Source organism: Nyctereutes procyonoides, unplaced genomic scaffold (assembly GCF_905146905.1).
Source record: "Nyctereutes procyonoides isolate TBG_1078 unplaced genomic scaffold, NYPRO_anot_genome, whole genome shotgun sequence".
NCBI classification, from domain to species: Eukaryota; Metazoa; Chordata; class Mammalia; order Carnivora; family Canidae; genus Nyctereutes; species Nyctereutes procyonoides.
The window spans coordinates 70,936,886-70,956,701 of record NW_026575052.1 but is presented as its reverse complement, the minus strand read 5'-3'; the positions used below and the strand labels follow the sequence as shown (position 1 = coordinate 70,956,701).

General features: G+C 43.1%; 1 protein-coding gene across 3 annotated transcripts; it reads left to right on the top strand.

Moving 5' to 3' along the window:
- The first annotated feature begins 1,202 nt into the window (after window positions 1-1,202).
- On the top strand, window positions 1,203-19,436 carry MSRB2 (methionine sulfoxide reductase B2). 3 transcript variants are annotated; one of them, XM_055332634.1, is made up of 5 exons: window positions 1,204-1,386; window positions 7,797-7,897; window positions 11,770-11,846; window positions 17,202-17,349; window positions 18,666-19,436. In XM_055332634.1, exons 1-5 carry the CDS (start codon window positions 1,275-1,277, stop codon window positions 18,768-18,770), a joined length of 543 nt encoding a protein of 180 aa, XP_055188609.1. In that variant the 5' UTR covers window positions 1,204-1,274; the 3' UTR covers window positions 18,771-19,436. The 3 variants fall into 3 exon arrangements, with proteins under 3 accessions (XP_055188611.1, XP_055188610.1, XP_055188609.1); XM_055332636.1 differs by lacking the exon at window positions 11,770-11,846 and having other exon boundaries at window positions 1,203-1,386; window positions 17,176-17,349; XM_055332635.1 differs by lacking the exon at window positions 11,770-11,846 and having other exon boundaries at window positions 1,203-1,386; window positions 17,173-17,349.
- The last annotated feature ends 380 nt before the right edge of the window (window positions 19,437-19,816 follow it).

Sequence of the window (19,816 nt, the reverse complement as noted above, 5' to 3'; positions counted from 1 at the left end):
CATGCAGAACACTGGAAAAAATTGCATCACTGGAATCCAAAAAGAAGTTGATCACTTAACATTGCAGTGCTATAACATCTTTGATAATATTATTTACTCAAGAGAAAAGGAAGCACATACATGCAATGATTTGTACAGGAATGTTCCTAGCAGCTTTATTTCTAATAAGCAAATATTAGAAATAGGGCAGCCCAGGTGGCTCAGCGGTTTAGCACAGCCTTCAGCCCAGCGCAGGATCCTGGAGCCACGGGATCCAGTTCCACGTCCGGCTCCCTGCATGGAGCCTGCTTCTCCCTCTGCCTGTGTCTCTGCCTCTCTCTCTGTCTCTCATAAATAAATAAAATCTTTAAAAAAATGTGATAAATACATTGTGGTATATCCATAAATGGAATACTACTCAGCACGAACAAGGATTCCATTTACAAACAACTCAAGAAAATGCAGATTCATCATCTATAGTTACACAATATATACAATTCTAGCAAATGCAAACAAAGTATAAAACAGATCAGTGTTTGGGCTGGGGTGTGGGAAGTGTAGTGGGGAAGGGTGGAGAAGGGAAGGGCCAGGGGAGGCCAATTAGGAGTAGGAGCGGGAGACGGGTAGGAGGAGGTACTCCAGAGGGGGAGGAGCTGAATGGTGGCAGGACTTTGGAGGGTGGAGGCAGGAGTGCGAGAAGAGGGAAGAGAAAAGCAGAGGAAGGAGAGGCAGGGGGAGGCGGAGCGCGAGAGGGAGGAGGTGGGGAGCATGAGAGGAGGCAGGGCGCGCGAGGGAGGGGGTGGGGCGTGAGGGAGAGGGCGGGGCGTGAGGGAGAGGGCGGGCCCATGAGGAGGCGAGGTGCACGGGCGGAGGCGGGGCGTAAGGGAGGGGCGGGGCCTGAGGGAGAGGGCGGGCCCATGAGGAGGCGAGGTGCACGGGCGGAGGCGGGGCGTGAGGGAGGGGCGGGGCCTGAGGGAGAGGGCGGGGCCTGAGGGAGAGGGCGGGCCCATGAGGAGGCGAGGTGCACGGGCGGAGGCGGGGCGTGAGGGAGGGGCGGGGCCTGAGGGAGAGGGCGGGGCCTGAGGGAGAGGGCGGGCCCATGAGGAGACGAGGTGCACGGGTGGAGGCGCGGCGTGAAGGAGGAGGCGGGGCGTAAGGGAGGGGCGGGGCGTGAGAGAGGGCAGGCCCACGACGAGGCGAGGTGCAGGGCGGAGGCGGGGCGTGAAGGAGGAGGCGGGGCGCGGCGCGCGAGGGACGCCGTGCGTCGGCTCTGCGGGGCCCAGGCGCGCGGCGTCATGGCGCGCCTGCTCCGCGCCCTCCGGGGATTGCCCCTTGGCGAGGCGCTCCTGCGGGCGGTGGGGAGCCGCGCTGGTGGCGGCGGCTCAGCGGCCGGTCCCGGGGACGCAGGTAGGATGCGGGCGGCTCAAGGCCCGCCGCCCCCTGGCTTTCGGTTTCATTTCACCTGCGCGGACGAGGGCGACCTGGCGCTTCCTTCTCGAGAAGCTTCCTAGACGCGCCCGTGTCCGCCGCTCCTTGCCGTCCTGGACCCTTGTACATTTGGCGGGGTAGGGGTGGGCGTCACTGATTTTTGTTTTCCGCCGTCAAGTGTCGGCCCAGGAGCCCCTGAAGCTTCTCCCCGCCCCCGGTCAGCAGTCGCGGCGGTGGGGTCGGCGACCCGACGTGGTGCGCTCGGCCCTGGACCGGCCGGTGGTCTGTGCCGCCGTCCCCTTCCTTCTAAGAGTCTAAGTGCTGCTTTTCCCAGGTGAGAAGCACGCGGACCCAGGGAGACGCGTGGGCTAGTAACTCGTTCCCCTTCAGACCGGTAGTCATTGTTCCTCGGTGGCTCCCGGACACCCCAGTGAAAAGAGCGTGTGTATGTGTCTTCTCGAAATACCTTTGGCTCCTCTGTTGGATTGGGGCACATTCGCTTCACCTTTTAGTATGGAGTCACCTGTGGAGACCTGTGTCAGTGGCACTGTATTTCAGATATATTTCAGGTAGTAATTTAGTGCTCCCTGTGCTTTGGCTTCGTGGGCAACTGCCCAGCTGTCCCATCTCTGACTCTGATTGTGTTAGGTGTCCAGTGAAGAAATTTAAAAACACCTGTCTTCTCTGAAAATGTATCCGGTCACTTGGAATTTTTTTTTTTTTTTATCCCTTGAAGTTTCAAGATGTAGTTTTAAATAAAAGCACAGGCAATGTGGAGTAATGGCTGATCCAACATGACGTCCAGTCATGGCCTTCAGCACCTCTTGGTGTCTTAGCCAGTCTGATGATATTTGTTGCCTACCTACTGTGTGCCAAGCATTGGTTTTCTGAGAACCACAGGGGGTGAAAACATCCTACTTTTGGGCTGGAGGTCTCCTCATTCCCCTTAATAGGATAGTGGTTTCAATGGAAACTTGTCCTTTATGTGTGTACTGGTGTTGTCAGAAATAGCCTAATGAATTCCCTTAGGATCTGAAGTTTCCAGAAGCATTTAATATTTGGTCAGACTCCCGATACATAACAGGAGCTGTGTAACTTATCAGACACCCCCTCCCGGGAAATTATTCTAAGAAAGTAATTCAAAAGAACGAAGCTATGTGTACAAAGATGTTTTTGACAGCACTACTCCTAAGAACCAGAAACTGGCTATAACCCAAATGTCCATCAGTTAAGGAATGCTTAAATAAACCAGTAAAGTTCAATTCAGCAAACTATTAGGCACCCATTAAAATTTTATAGGCAGAAAGTAAAATAAAATTTTATAGGCAGGTAATAGCTTGGTGGTGAAGGGCTTTGGTGTTGACAGTGTCACATACTGGCTCTGTGTCTTTGGGCACATCCTGAACTTCGTAAGCTTAAATCTGTTTTTTTCTTCTATAGAATAAAGATAATGATAATAGTAGGGTTGTACAGAATAAATGAAAAAAAGTTAAAATGCTTTATCACAATGATTGGCACTTAGTAAGCACACAGTAAATGTTAATTATAATTACATAAATAAATGGAAAGGACAAAACAGTAGCTACGTTTAACCTATGTTATAGTCTTCGGGAAGATTGAGAGAAAAATGAGAAGATGTTGATAGTGATGGGGGACAGTTCCACAACACTGAGATTTCTGATACGCAAGAGGCACAGCCCCTATGATTTTGTTGTCAAGATTGACAAGAGCAAACCAAAAGAGGAAAGTAAGAAGTATCTGGAGAAAACTTGTTGCGGGAAAACATTCTGGAAATCCTCTGCTAGGAAACCATCTTGAGCATTGTTTAAACCAGTCCAGTCATTGGAGTGGGAAAGAAAGCTAGTCTGCAAATTAGAGTGGGCCTGGGGATTCTTTCTGGGCCAGTTTGTAAAAGATTCCCTTAGTCTCAAGTATCTATTGAAACGAGGCTCGCTTATGTGTGACACTTGGCAGTATAGTAGCTGTGGCCAGAAATGTTAGCAAAACCAGAAGGAGGTAACCAGTAGGTGACCATATGACCAAGAGAGGCTGTCCTTTAAAGATGAGAAGATGTAAGCCCACCTCATGAAACATGACCAACAAGAAAGACAGCCTCTGCAAATCACAGCACATGGAGAAAAATGAACCCAAAGGAAAATGAGTTTATCAAAGCATAGTTCAAAGTAAAGCTGTGTAGCTATCTAGTACAAGAGCAAGAACAACCAAGTCTTTTGATAGTGAAGATAGTAAGAGAATGCAGAGGGAATCTGAGAGACAACTCAAGGTGCAGATGATGCAGCTTTCCAGATTATATATGCCAATCTTAGTACCAAGAATCAGTTTTCCTCTTGGAAATCCATAGAAATAATACAAGATCTTTGCCAAAGCCAAGAACACAGGCAGAGTGACATGACAGGACAGGGACTTGAAGGATAGGGAAGGTATTTTGTCATGACGCTCTGTTACTCCTTTCCTTAACAGATGTTAGTGATTAGCCGGGGTTCAGATATACACATTCCCCTCAAGACCAGTTTAGATTCTGGGAGGAGGAATCAAATCCTACTAGTAAATCTTGCTCTTGCCTTAGTGGATATTTGAAGTGGCCTCTGTGTGACCAGTCTCACCTTGGGTCATGCTAACATGGCACTATCCAAATTTTGGATCTTGCCCTTTGTTGAAGGCTTGCAAAATAGACACATCTATTTGTCTATTTTGGTCTTTCAAACTGCCTAAAATGGAATGCCTTCCATTTCCCTTATGGTTCACACCCATTGAAACTAGTTCTAATTCCACTGCTTTTTTTTTTTTTTTTTTTTAAAGTAAGCTCCACACTGGGCATGGAGCCGAACTCAGGGCTTGAACTCATGACCCTGAGATTGAGACCTGAGCTGAGACAAAGAGTCTGATGGACTGAGCCACCTAGGCGCCCTCCCATTTGCTCTTAAAACAAAAAAAAAGCAGCTTTCCCTAACCCAGCCTGAAAAGATTTCACAATGTTTCCACCACTCAATTGGTGGTTAAGCTGGCATTGCTTTGTAAAACTCTTTCATTATTACCTTGAATAGTTATCTAAAGTGTGTATAGTCAATAAAATTTTCATAATTTAATTGGTCTTCCATATTTCCTCTACCCAAGGTCAAGAACAGCTGCACATCTCTCTCCTTTCTCTTCTAAATCACCAGTTTATCCTCTTCACTGGATCATTCCCAGCAGCATACTAGAACACTGTGATCTTTCCCATCCTAAAGAATGCTCCTGGCCTCACTTCCCTTCCACCTACCTCCAGAACTCCTGAAAGAACTTACGTATTCGCACTGGCTTCCTTTCCTTCCTCCTATTCTGTATCAAATACCTTCCAGTCAGATTCACATACACATTCCTCCACCTAAACTGCTTTTTCAGGGCACCAGTGACTGCCACATTGCTGAACCCTATGATTATTATTTTTTTTTTGAGCCCTATGATTATTAATTATCAGTCATCTCTGTCTAGCACACCACATTCTGGAGTTTCCTTCCGACTTCTCTGTCTCTTCAACCTGTGTATCTTGGAATGCCTCCAAATCCAGCCCTTGGGCCTCTCTGTTCTTTCAACAGTCACTGACTTGGGGATCTTCCAGGCTTTTGGCTTTAAATAACATCTTAACGCCAAGAAATCCCAAATATACATTTCCACCTTGGACTTCTCCGCAGTTTCTAAATCCATATATCCAACTGCCTACTTGACATCTCCATTTGAATATTGAACTGGCATTTTTATTAACAAGCCTCCAAACCTGTTCTTCGTATAGGCTTCCGCATCTTCTGCTCAGACCAAGACACTTAGAGTAGTGCCCTTTGACCGTATTCTTTCTCCTACTTCACATCAGCAAATCCTCTGGCTCTGCTATCAGAATACATCTGGTATGTGACTGCCCTGAGCTGGACCACTGCCACCACCCTAAACCCAGGTCTCTTCCTTTTCTTAGCCAGGTTGTTAAAGTATCCCCTGTAATCAAATCTTTTAGCGTATCAGCCAGTAAGCCTTTTAAATATTAGGTCATGTCATGCCTCTGCTTACCTTCTAATGACTTCCATACTCACTGAGAATAAAAGCCATCATCCTTATGATAGATTTAAAGACTTTCATTGATCTGCCTTCCCCTTCTGCCCTCCCTCCCATTAGCTTTCTACTCTTAGCAGATCCTAGAGAATGAGCAGATCCTAGAGTTATTTAGGAAGTAGAACCAACAGGGCTTGGTGCAGGGAAAAGGGAAGAGTCCCGCCTAGTGGCCTGGCATTCTGGTTTGAAGCATGGGGTCAATAAGCTAGAACACATGAGAGGAAGAGCATAGTTGAGTTGGGGGAGGGGAGATACATGAAGTCCTTTTGTGTATGGTGTTTGAAACGTGACATCCTTGGGAGATATCCAGGTGTAGTTATCTGTGGATCTGGAATTCAGTAGAGATCTAGGGTGGAGAGTAAAATAGATTGGGAGTCTCACCACGTGGATGGTACTGTAAGCTACTCACTGGATAAAATCACCCATGGGGCAAGTGTGATGTGGTGAGAGAAGTGAGCCTAGGATGGATAGATTCATCTGAAGGATACTAGTATTCCAGGGATGGCTAGAGGGAATGAATAGGCAGGGCTGAGGAAAGATATTGAAAGGGAATAACAGGAGAGATGAGAGTATTGGGTGCCACGGAAGCCAAAGGAAATAAAAGACACCATAGGAGAATGTCAAGTATCAGTAGTACGGAGAAGTGCCAGAGAAGGGTGAAGTGTTCTAGATTTTACTGAGAAGTCCTCAGTGGGCTCTCTGAGAATGGATGCAGTGCAGTGGGCAGGGAGGTGATGTGTCTTTGGTATTTCACACCGAGGCACGTGATGTCGGCTTGCCCCGCTGTTGGTGATGCTGACTTGGCTTACTTGGTTAACATGGTGACTTGTACATTTTTCCATTGTAAAGGTACATTTTCTTCCTTTGTAATTAATAATATTTTGAAAATGTGTGACCTTTCCATTCTTCAACAGTCTCTCACCCAGGATTTTAGAATCCCCTGATGATTCTTGCTTGAGTTGGTTATTATTTTAGTGATTGTAAAAATGGTGATATTTTTAAAAGTTTATCATTTCTTATCCACTTATTACTTGACATTCTGCATGATAACTCTGAAAGCTACTGAGCAGTAATAATTGTCACATAAATACATTTTGCTTAACTCCCCAAGAAATGAGATCCAGAAAAATTGTGTATACCTGGGCTATATTTTCATAGGAAAATTTCAGAGGTGTATTTCCAGAGTAAAAAAGAAATCCCCATAACCTTATAAAAAGTATTTTAGAGAGAACAATCTTTAATATATTTAACAGATTAAGAACCTTTTAATAAAAAAGAACCTTTTAATAAAATGTAAACAACCATAGCATTCAACAATATACAATACTGAAATCTATATTGTATAGTATTATGAGCTAGCAATGAAGATACAAGCCTTTTCTTATCTGAAAGATTATTTAGGATCTTCTATGGTAACCAAAAATGAATGATAATATGATATTCAGGCATGTTTCCTTTATGGTGGTGACAGTTTCCTATATGGTGGTGACACCACGGGTGTCTGACCTTTCATCTTTGTTGCTGTGGTCAGGTGACATAAGGCCCTGGGCCCCTATCTTCTCTTTTGTAAGTTGCGGTGAACAGCTTATAAAATCCTTTCAAATTATTAGTGTAGGATTATTGAAACATTGATTATATACATCAAGCTTCCTTCTCCCCTTTGGCTAAAAAGAGTCATCCTCATTACTTTGTTTATACTCCCTAGAGTAAAAGTGGTAAGATTGAAGCACAAGAGTAGGCTCTGGTAGGTCTCCGTTTCCTTTCAGGAGCATATGCTATAGGACTCTCTCCTTTTTTCCACACAAGAAGATTTTGTAATAAAGACTTCCATTGACAAACAAAATCAGAGAGATTTTTATAAACCAGCGAAGGAGAAGAGTTTAATAACCCACTAGCTCAAGGTTCTTTCCTCTCCAATCACTCGGCTACTCCCAGCTGATAGGAAATATTCCTCTCAACATAGTAATAGAAGGAGGATCAATTTCTCCCCCCGGGTACCTGAGAAGAATTTATTCTGCATTATTTCATTCTTCAGCTGCCTCTTTAGCTTCTGTGCCCCAGTGGGACTGGAATACTGGCTGTCGGCTTGCTACCCCTTTCTTGTTAAACTAGTGAGTCAATTGAAGCATTTTGTACAGGAGCTTTCTGGTTCCTGTGAAGAAGGAAGGAAGGCATGGGAGAGGGAAGGGGTGGCCTTGTTCTGCTGGGTGGCCAGGCACTGTAGGAGAAAGGATAAGGGAGAAATTTTTTTTGTTTTAATTTTTAAAATTTTCTATTTAACAACACAGGGTCTCTCACAAAGCATCAGCTGCCTCTTACCAAGAGTGAATGGCAAAAGAAGCTGACTCCAGAGCAATTCTATGTTACAAGAGAAAAAGGAACAGAACCAGTAAGCTGCACTGATGATAATTTGGTTGATTGCATGGGTTGGGATAAATACTACTGAGCCCAACTCACCCACATCCTGCTCTGCCAGTCTGGTCCTCCTTGTGCTTCTCCCTCCTGGGCATCGCTGTCCATCCATCTGTAGGATGACCTGGATGCATCCATCCCCTCTGTCGCCTTGCCCACCTCTTCTGTGTACCGTAACTGCAGGTGCTCTCCTTCTGTCTCCGCCCTCGCCTCCTGGTGCCCCAATGACCCCCGCCTCTTGTGGGTGCACAGTGGTGGGCAGCAGCCTCTGGCTCTTCTGGCTGCCTTTCTCCACAAGGCTGCCAGAGAGATCTTAAAGCACAAATCCACCAGCATCCCTCCCCTGCTAACAATCCTTCAGTGGCTTCCCGCTGCTTCCAAGGTAAAGAGGAAAGTTGACAAACGGTTAATTAGGCCCTACAGGCTCTGCCCCCTGCCTCCTGCCCCTGCCCTCATTCTGGCTGTTTTTCCTCTTCATCTCTGCACTTGGACCACACTGTCCTTCCTTTAGCTCTCAGACCACCTGGCCTCCCTTCTCCCTGAGGCCCCCACCCATGTCCTTCTTCTCCCCTCTCCCCTCATCCTGTTCATTCAGACCCACCTCTCAACCCCTATCCATGTGCTCAGGCCCCAAAGCAGGTTGCTCTCCCGAGTGCTTTCCCTTCTGACCAGTTGCTGTGGTTGAGATAGCCCTGGCCCGGAACATGGTGCCTGACTAAAGTCCACACTCAGGGAGAAAATACTGAACAAGAGAGCAGGGTAAGAGGTGCAAACATTATTTGAACAGGATTCACTAAGCTCAGCATTTGTTCATTTGCTGAGAGAATTGTCCTCAGGATAGTACTGTTTCCCCAGCACAGCATTTCTTAACAAATATTTGTCTTAGACCCAAATATAACCCCTGAAATAGAGCTGTTGAATATGGTTATTAGACATTTTCTTTGGCAAACTGGACCCTATAGAATGGACCGTGGTGGTTTTGCAAAGTTGAGAGTATTTCTCTCTTTTCTTTAGCAGCCCCTGTGAAGTTGAGACAGCTGTCTACGTGCACATGGCCTTGTATAATCATGGTGTGCCCTCAACTTCTCTGATGCTAAAATTGTCAGGCAAGCAGATCCCAGTCGATTCTTATACAGTACTGGTATTTTTTTAAAACTTCCTGTGGATGGGATTTTAATAATCTTTTATGAGGAAAGAGACACAGTCATTATTGCAGATAGTTTGGGGGAGCCACATGTGATGCTCTCTGTGCAATTGGGTGTATCCCAGAATATTCTAAGCCAGCCCTTTCTCAGGGACAGAGCCAGGCAGTGTTTGGTATACATACATTGCCTGGAGATGAGCTGACAGATGTTGAGGAGAATAAATCTGTGGGATTCTCAAACAGATGGTGTGGTATACTCTGTGCATTTGGCCATTTTACAAAATGAGTATCATCCATTATTTTAAGTAATGTTATAAATCCCTTTCAGTTGATCTGTTTCCACGTGTAACTTTTTAGAATATTGCAGAACTAACTATAAGCCTTGCTAAGGAAAGAGAAGTAACGCGTCTCAGGTTTCAATTTGGTAACTCCAACTTAAAAATTCAGTTGCATGTGTTTTTATCAGGCAGCAATAAAAACATGCACTCCACGAGACACAATAAAGGAGTTTAAAGCCTAGTTGTGCAACGACTAAAAGTTAAATATCAATAGAAGGCGAGTTGTCTGCACGTCTCTTCCTCTGTATGCCCTACAGATCCACTCTCCATGTGCTTCACTCTGTTCTGAGCTCTGGGGAGAATAATATACTCCCTTCACTTTTGACTACTGCTCAGGTTTAGCCAGCAGATGATGCCTGCAAGGTCAGAGGACACAACAGAGAAGTCAGGATCCAGGGTTCTCTAGTACAGGCCTTAGCTCCTGCAGGCTGCTCTCACCCACAGGCTCTGGTGACTGTCCCTTCCTTTGCCCCACAGGCCTGGTAGGGGTGGCGTGATCACAGAGCCGCTCACCCTCTCAGTGCTTCACCTTCCCTGAAGACTGGGCCTGGCCCCCCCTTTGTAAATTATTCTGTATGAAATTATCTGCAGTATCCTTTTGAGTGTGCCATCTGTTTCCAACAGGTATGTTGTATGGACAGGATCAAGGAAGGGAGACATTCCATTGGTCCAGGCAGTCTGTCTGTAGCAGAATACCACATCCTGAGGGCCTTACACCACATTGATTTCTCACAGTTCTGGAGGCTGGGAAGTCCCAGATTCAGGTGCCTGCCAGTTCAGTCCCTGGTTTTTCCTGTAGTCTCTGTAACCTTAGCACCCAGCCCTGCACTGAGTACATACTAGGTTTTCAAGGGCATATCAGAATGAATGATTGAGGTAGGAGCTGAGTTTGGCTTTAAATTAATGCTAAGACTTCTACAGAATTGAGGCAGGAGGAGGGAGACATCAGGAAGTCAGTCTGGGAAGCAGTGGATAGGCGTCACTTCATAAAATGTGTCAGTTAAGGATTCCTTTTAATTTACTTTTTTTTTTTACTGTGATACCTGTTGCCTGTCACTTCCTCTGTTCACCTGTCCCCTGCAATGACAAAATGACATTTTGAATTTTATCAGACTGTCTGGATGCTGTGAGTCAGCTTTCCAGATCAGCTGAAGGACTGGTAGTCCTTTGGCATGTGTGTCCTGTCAGCTCAGGTGGGAGGGATGTGAAACTTCATTGCAGATGCTGGTTTATGCCAAGGTTGGGAGCTGGCATCCAGGAGCACAGGCCATAAAAAGACCAGCTTACCACTCTTCAGATTTCTGCAGCTAAGTTTAGAGTCTTTAAAGAGGGAAAATGTCCAAGTGTGCCCAGATGGTAGGCTCAGTGGGTTATTTTGAAATTGTCCATTATGCGGCTCACTGAAAATGTGCTGTTAATACTACCACAGGGAATCTGAATGTTTGACCTGTGAATTTGTTGATTTGAGAAATCTAGAAAGGGCAGAAGAGTCCAGCTTATTTCCTAAGTCAGTTCTGGGTCACCCATTCTGTGCCGTGGCTTCCCTTTGACCCATAAGATGGGGTAGCGCTTGCCACCAGACTCTGGTTATGGTTCTTCAGTGGTTGGCCTGTGTGAGAGGGCTGATTGTTTTTCTTTTAATTTACTTTAACAAAAGGAACTGGGTAAAAAGGTCGTTGTTTCTTTTTCTAACAATGAGATCCAGTTTTCAAAATAACATTTTGAAAAATACTGACTTGGCTGACTCATTGTCTCACGTCCCCTGTGTTCTTCTTGGGAGACCTTTGAAAGCCTGCAAACTCTTTAAGCCACAGTTAATGAAGTAATTTCATCTAAGTAGTAACTTAGTACTGGGATAATCTAACTCATTATTTAAACATTTATTAAGTATGCCATGTCCTAAGCACCACGTGAGGCATATTAAAGGCACAACCAAGAGCCCACAGAGCTATGCTTTTCCTGTATTTATATTCTGTCTTTAATTGAAGATTTCACAGTGTTTTAGACAGTGGACTGGATTTGTATTGTATTAACTCTTTTGAAAGGAAGTCTGAAATTTTACACAATCCAGAAGACTGTTCTCTCACTTTTTCACAGACTTTGATGTTCTTGGATGAAAGGTGCTATATAAATACAAAGCATTATTAATGTCATAATTTGAATATTTGGCACAATACAGGCCAGTTGTGATAAGCCTACAGGCTGCTTCATTGGGCAGGTTATAATCTTTCCGGTGATATTTGCACTTTGTCAAATTAGTACAAAAATTCCTTTATTTGAGGACTGAATCTTGGACTTAAATTTGTTGTATCATCTCCTGCTGGTCTTATGAGAACCCTACACGTAATCTATCTGATTCACTTTCAGCCTTTCAGTGGGGTCTATCTGAATAACAAGGAATCAGGAATGTATCACTGTGTGTGCTGTGACAGCCCACTCTTCAGGTAAGGATCGGGAGGTACCGAGGGAGAACAGACCTCCAGATTTCTTACAGCTCTGTCTCGTTTGAAGCCTTGCATAAATACATACCCATGTTGTTTTTAATTGCCCTCCTCATTTGGCATAGTTGCTATAAGAAGAGCTATTTATATAAAATACTTGCCTGTCTTGATTATTTCTAGCATTTAGAACAGTTAATGAGACTTCTGAGCCTATATTCTTTCTTTCTGTATCCCCGAGAAATAGCAAACAAATAAAACTTTGTAGGCACCTTAAGATAATGCTATTAGAATATTTTCCTGGAAAGTATTTAAAGAAATCTAAACCATAATAGTATTTAGTTGGCCATGTGATTAAAACTATATCTCTCCCAGGGAAAATGGGTTTATAATTTAATTTGGCAAATGTAGAATTTTATGAGGATAGATTCCCCAGTGCTTGACAGTAGTGAATACCATGCCCTCTTCTATATAGCTAAAAGTAAATTTAATTGTCTCTTGATTTCAAAGCCTCTTTTAAGTCAATCAGGATCTGAAATCTCTCAACAAAGGCTTTTTTGTTTAGACATGCAGGAAACAGTCTAAAAAAAGTAGATTCGATGAAGAAGAAAGGAAAACATCTTTGAAGTCCTGTTTTCAGAACTTCAAAGATATTTTCCTTTCTTCTGCATCAACCCTAAATTGGTTTAGAATAAAATATAAATCAAGCCAGCTCTGTGAATCTTCCATTAGGCAGTGCTTCATTATGTCCTCTGGGCTTTGAGCAGACTGGGCTTTCTTGGGCTGCTGGCTGCTAATGTGGGCTGAATTTGGAAAGCCAGACCCCGCCTGCAAGGATGAGGAACAATTAGGATTGATTTCCCTTCATGCTTATGAAAGGGCAGGCCTTTGCCCAGATTCATTCACTTTGTCAATGGCTGAGGAAGAGACATCTAAGATAGCAGTCGGCCTAGGATGTCCTGGAGAAAACTGAGAGAAAGAGGTTAATTTTAACACAGTAAAATGTGGGACACATACTTCTGAGACATTTGGTTCCTTGACATTTGGTTCTATTAAGGAGGAGAAATTGGACCTCAAGATAGCCAACCTGTTTTTAGTCAAAAAAGGTGTATGGTGTGAAGATGTAAAGGACTGCCTTGTTAAACTGTGGGTCTGTTTCTATCTTTGGACTGTGAAGGCTGAGGATAAAAAGTCATCCTTGTAAGAGCGTTGTCTACTTTACATTCTTCATCGTTTTACTTCATTGGTGTTGTTATTTCTGCACTAGCAAAGTTGAGATCTTTTCTTGCCCAGTGCCCACCATCCCCTTACCACAGCAGCGTATCATTTAATCACAGAATGTTGGAACTTTGGTAGGAATTTCTACCATCATGGTAATGTTCTATATCTGCTCTTTCAATATGGTAGCCACATGTGGCTCTTGAGCATTCAAAACGTTGCTTGAAGATAAGTTTTAAATTTTATTTAATTTTAATTAATTTAAACCTAAAAGCCCAAGTGTGACCAGTGGCTACCATATTAGCACAGTGCTAGTCCAAATTAAGAAAATTGAGTGATCAATCTCAGGTCACTGAGATAGTGAAGCAGCCAAGACTAACAGGAGAACCAGCCAATTCTCCAAAAGCCCAATTACCAAAGGCTGGTATGCTGAGCTGCCAGTTCACCAACCTTATCTGTTTCTTCTTTAATCATTTAGTTTTAGTTTTAATCAAAAGTTTCTCTTTTCTTAGGGACTTTGGAGTAAGTTTCTGTTTCATTTTCTGGCTGTTGCTGCTATAACTGACACTAGGAGAAGACTATTTATAAGAATCTTTTATGTCCCAGAATATACTCTTATTAGAGATGTATTTGTTTATAGGAGTAGTAGTATAGTAGAGTGGCTCCATTGCTGTGTGACCTTGGGCAAATCTCTTAACCAGTTCATGCTTTGATTTCCTCACCTGTAATGTGGTAGCATGAGAGTAATACCGACTTCAGAAAGTTGTTGAGAGGATTAACTGAGTTAAGAGGTATGCATGTAAAAGCACCAGTGCAATGCCTGGCACATGCCAAGCATTCAGTACATGTTAGCAATGATTATTCTTAGAGATAAATCCTTCTTTGGGCTATATATATGGATAAATTTTTGTTAATGAGGAATTCTTATGAGTATGTTCTAATTAATGAGAATCTGTAAGTGGAAATTATATTCCTAAGCATGCTTCCCATTCAAAAGGATAGTCTTAGGAATATATTCTTGTTTTGCCTCTCATTCTCCCCCTCTCTCTGGCTGTCCCTAGTCTCCAGCCTTAATAATAGCAAGGCAGGGGTGGAGAAAAAGCAAACATTCCTTCAAATGCTTTTATAGATAGAGTCAAAATGAGGGGAAAAGTTGGTCAACCAAGAGTCAGGTAGATGTGGGACCAGTGTCTCTGGGCAGTTGGACTCACTGCTGCCTGTAATACTGCCTTCACAGACCACCAATATGGTGCATGTTCCAGGAGACCTGCCTCCTCTTCAAATCAGATGCCTCTGATCCAAGGTCTCCGGGTCAAGAACACTCTTAGAATGTTATCACTCCCCTGGGGATGCAAGACTGTTGCTTTATTAACCTTGGAATCATGTGACTTTGCCCCTGCTTCCCTCCCCTCCCCTACTTCTTGTGTTTCCCTTTTTTCTCCTTGCCCACATATACCAATTCTGGAAGTGTTTAATAAAATCTGCCATGGGGCCACATACTTCATGCTCCTACATTTCCTTAGAATAGAGGGAATCTCAGAAGCTGATATTATTTGCCTTTTTACATTACATCTGGATGTCCCACATGTAATAAGTAACTAAGTAAGTAACACTGGTTAAAACTGTTTTGTGTGTTCCCATTCCTCCAAATGAATGGAAATTCTCCTAGGATGTTAGAGTTGTCAGTTCTCATCAAGTGGCTCTGCTGTTGGTTTGAGGACTATGGAATTTCCAAAAATGAAGGAAAACCAAAGCAAATAAACATAAAACAAACATGTAAACATATAATACACAAACACATAACAAAAAAAGAAAACTAAAAAAACACCTCTAAGTGTATATGAAAAGAGATGATCTAGTATGGTTTTAGTTTTTCAAGGGAGAGCCTTACAATCTGCCCATCATTTTAAATATGTATATTGGAACTTCAAATTGGCCTTAAAGTTAGATTTCCACTCTTAAATTATATATGATGGGCCTCTCGTATTACCTGGTAAAATTTCCAGATTCTGTATATTCTATCAGTAAAGATTTATTGTTTCCCATAAACATTTTAAATGACTTTTTTAGTCTTAGATTCATTCATTAAAAAATGTATTATGTTCGTAATTCTCCACCAAAATGCCTTTAATGATCTCTGGTTTACATGTAATGTTAAGAGTGGAAAGGCTGTGATTAAAAGATACTTAAAATGTTTTTCCCTGGGCCAGGGTGGCTCGGGTGTATAGTTTTGAACCCTTCAAAAAAGGCTTGCAAAAAAATTGGACACACAGCTGCTCAAATTTCATGGATATCTGTTATTGATAGTAATGATTTTTAAAAATCGTAGCTACTGACTTACATACCATGTGTCTAACACTCTGCTAAATACACTATACTTTGAAAGCATGTCAGGTAATCCTCTCAGCAACCTTATGAGGTAATAAGACCATTACTGTTCTATCCAGTAGGGCACTGAAGCTTTAAAAGATGAACTAACTTGCCAAGATCACACAGATGTAACAGAGCCTGGATTCATGCCTAAATCTTTCAGAAGTCAGGGCCTTTACTCCTCAAAGTTCTAAAATCCTGGTGAATCTGAATACTCCAGGAGCGCTCCAGGAGTTCCTTTTTAGGGAATCTACAAGGTCCTGTCTTTTCTAACTGCATATCCATGAGGCCACATCCTCTTCCTATATGTCAATCAAAATAACATTGTACCAAATTGAATACAGAAACACATATGAAGAGTCAATGGTCTTTTTTAAGCTACATACTAAAGAGATTTGCAGAATTGTAAGACACTATAACTCTTGTCAGTAGATGTTTCATTATAGAATATACAATTATCTGTCAGAAAAAATAGACTATTTATGTTACCAGGTAATTAATTTATTATTTTTAAAAATAACTTACATATAAATATTTTAAAATTATTATAGTTTCTAATTTGTTAAACAGGGATACATGTAATTCATGTAAAGAAAAGAGATCCTCAGGAATTTTTTAGTATAAAGCAGCCCTGAGATGAAAATGTTTGAGAATGACTTGCATTCACACAAGACTATTTCTGCTGGAGTCTGTGCTTTAAACTGAGCTTCCTTCTGTGTTCACAGTCTAGAGATTTATTTGCCATTTGTCCTGCTCTTCACTTAGCTTTTTGGTATTTGGGGTTTTTTTTGTTTGGGGTTTTGGTTTTGGTTATTTGGTTTTTTTTTTTTTTTTCAGAGTTTATAATACATTCTTCTCCCTTAGAGAAGAGTCATCTCTTCTTCCTTAGAAGAGAGCCATCTCCCTGCTATTAAAAAACTTTCACTCTATTTTCCTAGTGCCATTAAAGGGGGCTCACCTTTCAAAGCACTTGAAGAGTGGGTCTGTGGTGAGTGGACTTGCTTGTTGCCCTCTCACTCCTCTGGTCAGGCCCTCTGGCCCTCTCCCACATCAGCATTACTAGTTCTTATGGGCCTCGCCCAGGAGGGTCACTTCACTGCAGTGACTGGCTCAGGTGTCCAGGCTTCCTTACTAATTATTACAGTGTACATTCATAAGCACTTACTTGTGCCCCACAGAATATCTCTGTAAATCCTCAAGATATCTCTAACATAAGTAATGTTATCCCTATGCTACAGGTGAGGCCTGGAGCAGGTATGTAACCTGCCCAGTGTCACCCAGCTAAGAAATGGCAGAGGCAGCTTTGGAATCTGCAGGCAGGCAGGTAACCCGAAGATCCCACTGCTGACAGTGGGCATTTCATCAGGCCTCATGCTGCTGGTCCCAGACCCTCATGCCCTCTGTGACCATGAGTGTCTCATTTCCGCTTCCTCCTTTTCTACATTTAGAGCCCTTGGATTTGATCTGCGTTTCCTAATATGCATCACAGGTCACAAAGCCCCTAGTGTTTTTTGGTCCCTGTTGGACATCGAGAGAGAACCCTTCAGCATCAAAGGAACAAGAGATCCTTTGACGATGATGAGACGTGTTTAATAGTGAAAGTGCAGTGGGCTGAGTTCCCGTGGAACTGATTGCTTATGTAACTGGCCTTGGGATCTGGCAGGGGAGAGAGGAGCTCAGACCCTGCTCAGTAGAAAAATGAGTTGGGGCATAAAATGCTCTTTGTCTGTTAATAACATCTTAGCAGCTGCAGGATGGTGAATGTCTTCACAGTTCCGAGAAAAAGTACTGCTCCGGCACTGGATGGCCTGCATTTTCGGAGGCACACGGGACATCTGGCTCTGATGAAAGGGACACAGGGATCCTGAGACGTGTGGACACCTCATTAGGATTAACTCGCACCGAGGTTGTCTGCAAGCAGGTGGGGGTTTTGTTTTATTTTGTCTGTTTGGTTTTCCCCGATGCTGCCCAGCCTGGGTACCACAGAGAGCATACGTGGTAGTACAACATGGGTGTACTTTTGTCACTGAAACACATTGAGTTTCTATGCTTTCTGCTTCTGATCCCCTCTCCCATGGTTCTGGGCCGTGCAGGGAAGAGAAAGAACCTTCCTGAGCCACTCTGAAGTAGCCTTTCCTCATTCTAGCCTTCCAGAGATGGGGCAGAGTGAGGGTCTGAAAGGAGTTGGCCCTTCACATTCTTTTGAACAGGGAGAGGCTGCAGGATGGCCCCGTGTGCTTGGCTTCTCTCCACGTCCTTCCCACTCTGCAGTGTGTCACTAGCAGAGTGATACTGCAGGCGACATCACGCTGTTCCTGCTGTGGCTCTGGTAGGAGATAGTGCTTTAAATCCAGACAACAGGTTCACTTTTATATTCTTGGGTACTCACTTTTTTAGTTTTTGAAAACATCAGAGGCAGCAGATAAGTATAGCAAAGTCTTATCATCAGCAAAAATAGTACACTGGCTGCAACATTATTGAGTGCTTACCTAGGAATTAAATATATATTTTTAAGATTTTATTTATTTATTCATGAGAAAGACAGAGGGAGAGAGATAGAGACACAGGCAGAGAGAAAAGCAGGCTCCATGCCAGAAGCACGATGTGGGACTCGATCCCCAGACTCTGGGATCACACCCTGAGCCAAAGGCAGACACTCAACCGCTGAGCCACCCAGGCGTCCCCTAGGAATTGTATTAATGTTTTACATGTACTGTATCAATTAATCATCACAACAGCTTTATTAAGTAGGTATAATTATTAGTCCCCATTTTATAGATGAGTAAATCAAGGCCTGAGTTAACTTCATCTTCTCGCTGATAGCTGTTTACCACTACTGCACTCTGCATTCTTTGATTTCCTTTTTTTAAAAGATTTATTTATTTATTTGAAAGAGAGAGAGTTCACACGTTCATGACTGTGGGAGTGAGGAGAGGGGCAGAGGGAAAGATTCCCAAGCAGACTCCCCACTGAGCATAGAGCCTGACCTGGAGCTTCATCTCGTGACCCATGAGATCATGACCTGAGCCAAAACCAAGAGTTGGACACTCGATTGATTGAGCCACCCGGACACCCCTATATTCTTTCATTTCCTATGTGCATTCTGATGCGATGGACTTTTTTCCCACACAGGTGTCTAACACTGGAATGGGGTGGCCATGTGGGGTTCACCTGTCTAGTTTTACATAAAGAACTTTGTCTTAGTGAAGAAATGACAGGGGTTTCTCTCCTTTGCAGTGTGAAGCCCACCTTGGCCATGTGTTTCCTGATGGACCTGGGCCTAGTGGTCAGAGGTTTTGCATTAACAGTGTGGCACTGAAGTTCAAACCAAGGAAACACTGACTATCTCCAAGGGACCCCTTCCCCTGCCGCTGCTCCATTTATACCCTCAATTTTCACAGTTTATGTTAATGCCTTATTTTATTTACTACCAAACCAAGCAAAGTTTGCTTCTGGCATCAAGCAAGTTCCAACTTCTATAACTGATTTACCTGGAATCAACCCAACCCTGACTCTAGCTTGGATGGTGAAATTTCACAGAATGTCAGAGGGGCAGCCTTTTCCATCTGGTTGACTTCTGTAGGCTTTGCCTGGGATGGGAGGGCAAGATTCTTTGAGGACATTAAGAAACTGATGGACTACAATCCAAAAAATTTCTACAAAAGTACCCTGAATTTTCCACTGCAGGTAAGTCCTTTGTGGACATATGTAGGTGAGGGATCAAGTGAAAAGATGAAGGAAATGCAGATTAATCAACCATCCCAGCATTGAAAGAAGTACCGAGGACGGAGATTGTGGAAGAACAGTGTTTGGGAGGCACACGTGGTGATTGATGGGATGCATGAATCTTTTTCAGAATTTTAGAATGTCTTGAACATTCTGGTTTCATCCTTTCTACCGGCAAATAAGTTCCAATAAGAGTTTGCTAGATTTCAATGACAAAAGAATAAAAAGTGGTTACAAAGTTAAGCTTTAACATGTTCAAATAAAATATTTACCAAAATTTTATATTTGTTTTTTGTCTAAGCCTATGAGTTTGCTCTTTTGGAAAACAACTCTAAATCAGATACCAGAAAATTTTTGATTACATGGTAGAAGGCATTTGGTTACACCAACAGTAATAGGAACTCAATTGTTTTACAGATTGAGAGTTTTGAATAATTTGCTATTGAAAGTGTTTAAATTATTTGAGACATTACAGGCAGAAAAAGTTATTTCATTTTTTCTCCTTATTAGCTTGTAATGCATTATCCAGCTCTTCTTTTAGTGGTTACCTTGGAAATCACAATATGTATCCTTAATTTGTCACAGTCATATAAAAATTACTTTTTGTTACTTCTTCAAGAATGCTAACCTTAGAACACTTTAACCCCATTAACACCCTTCCA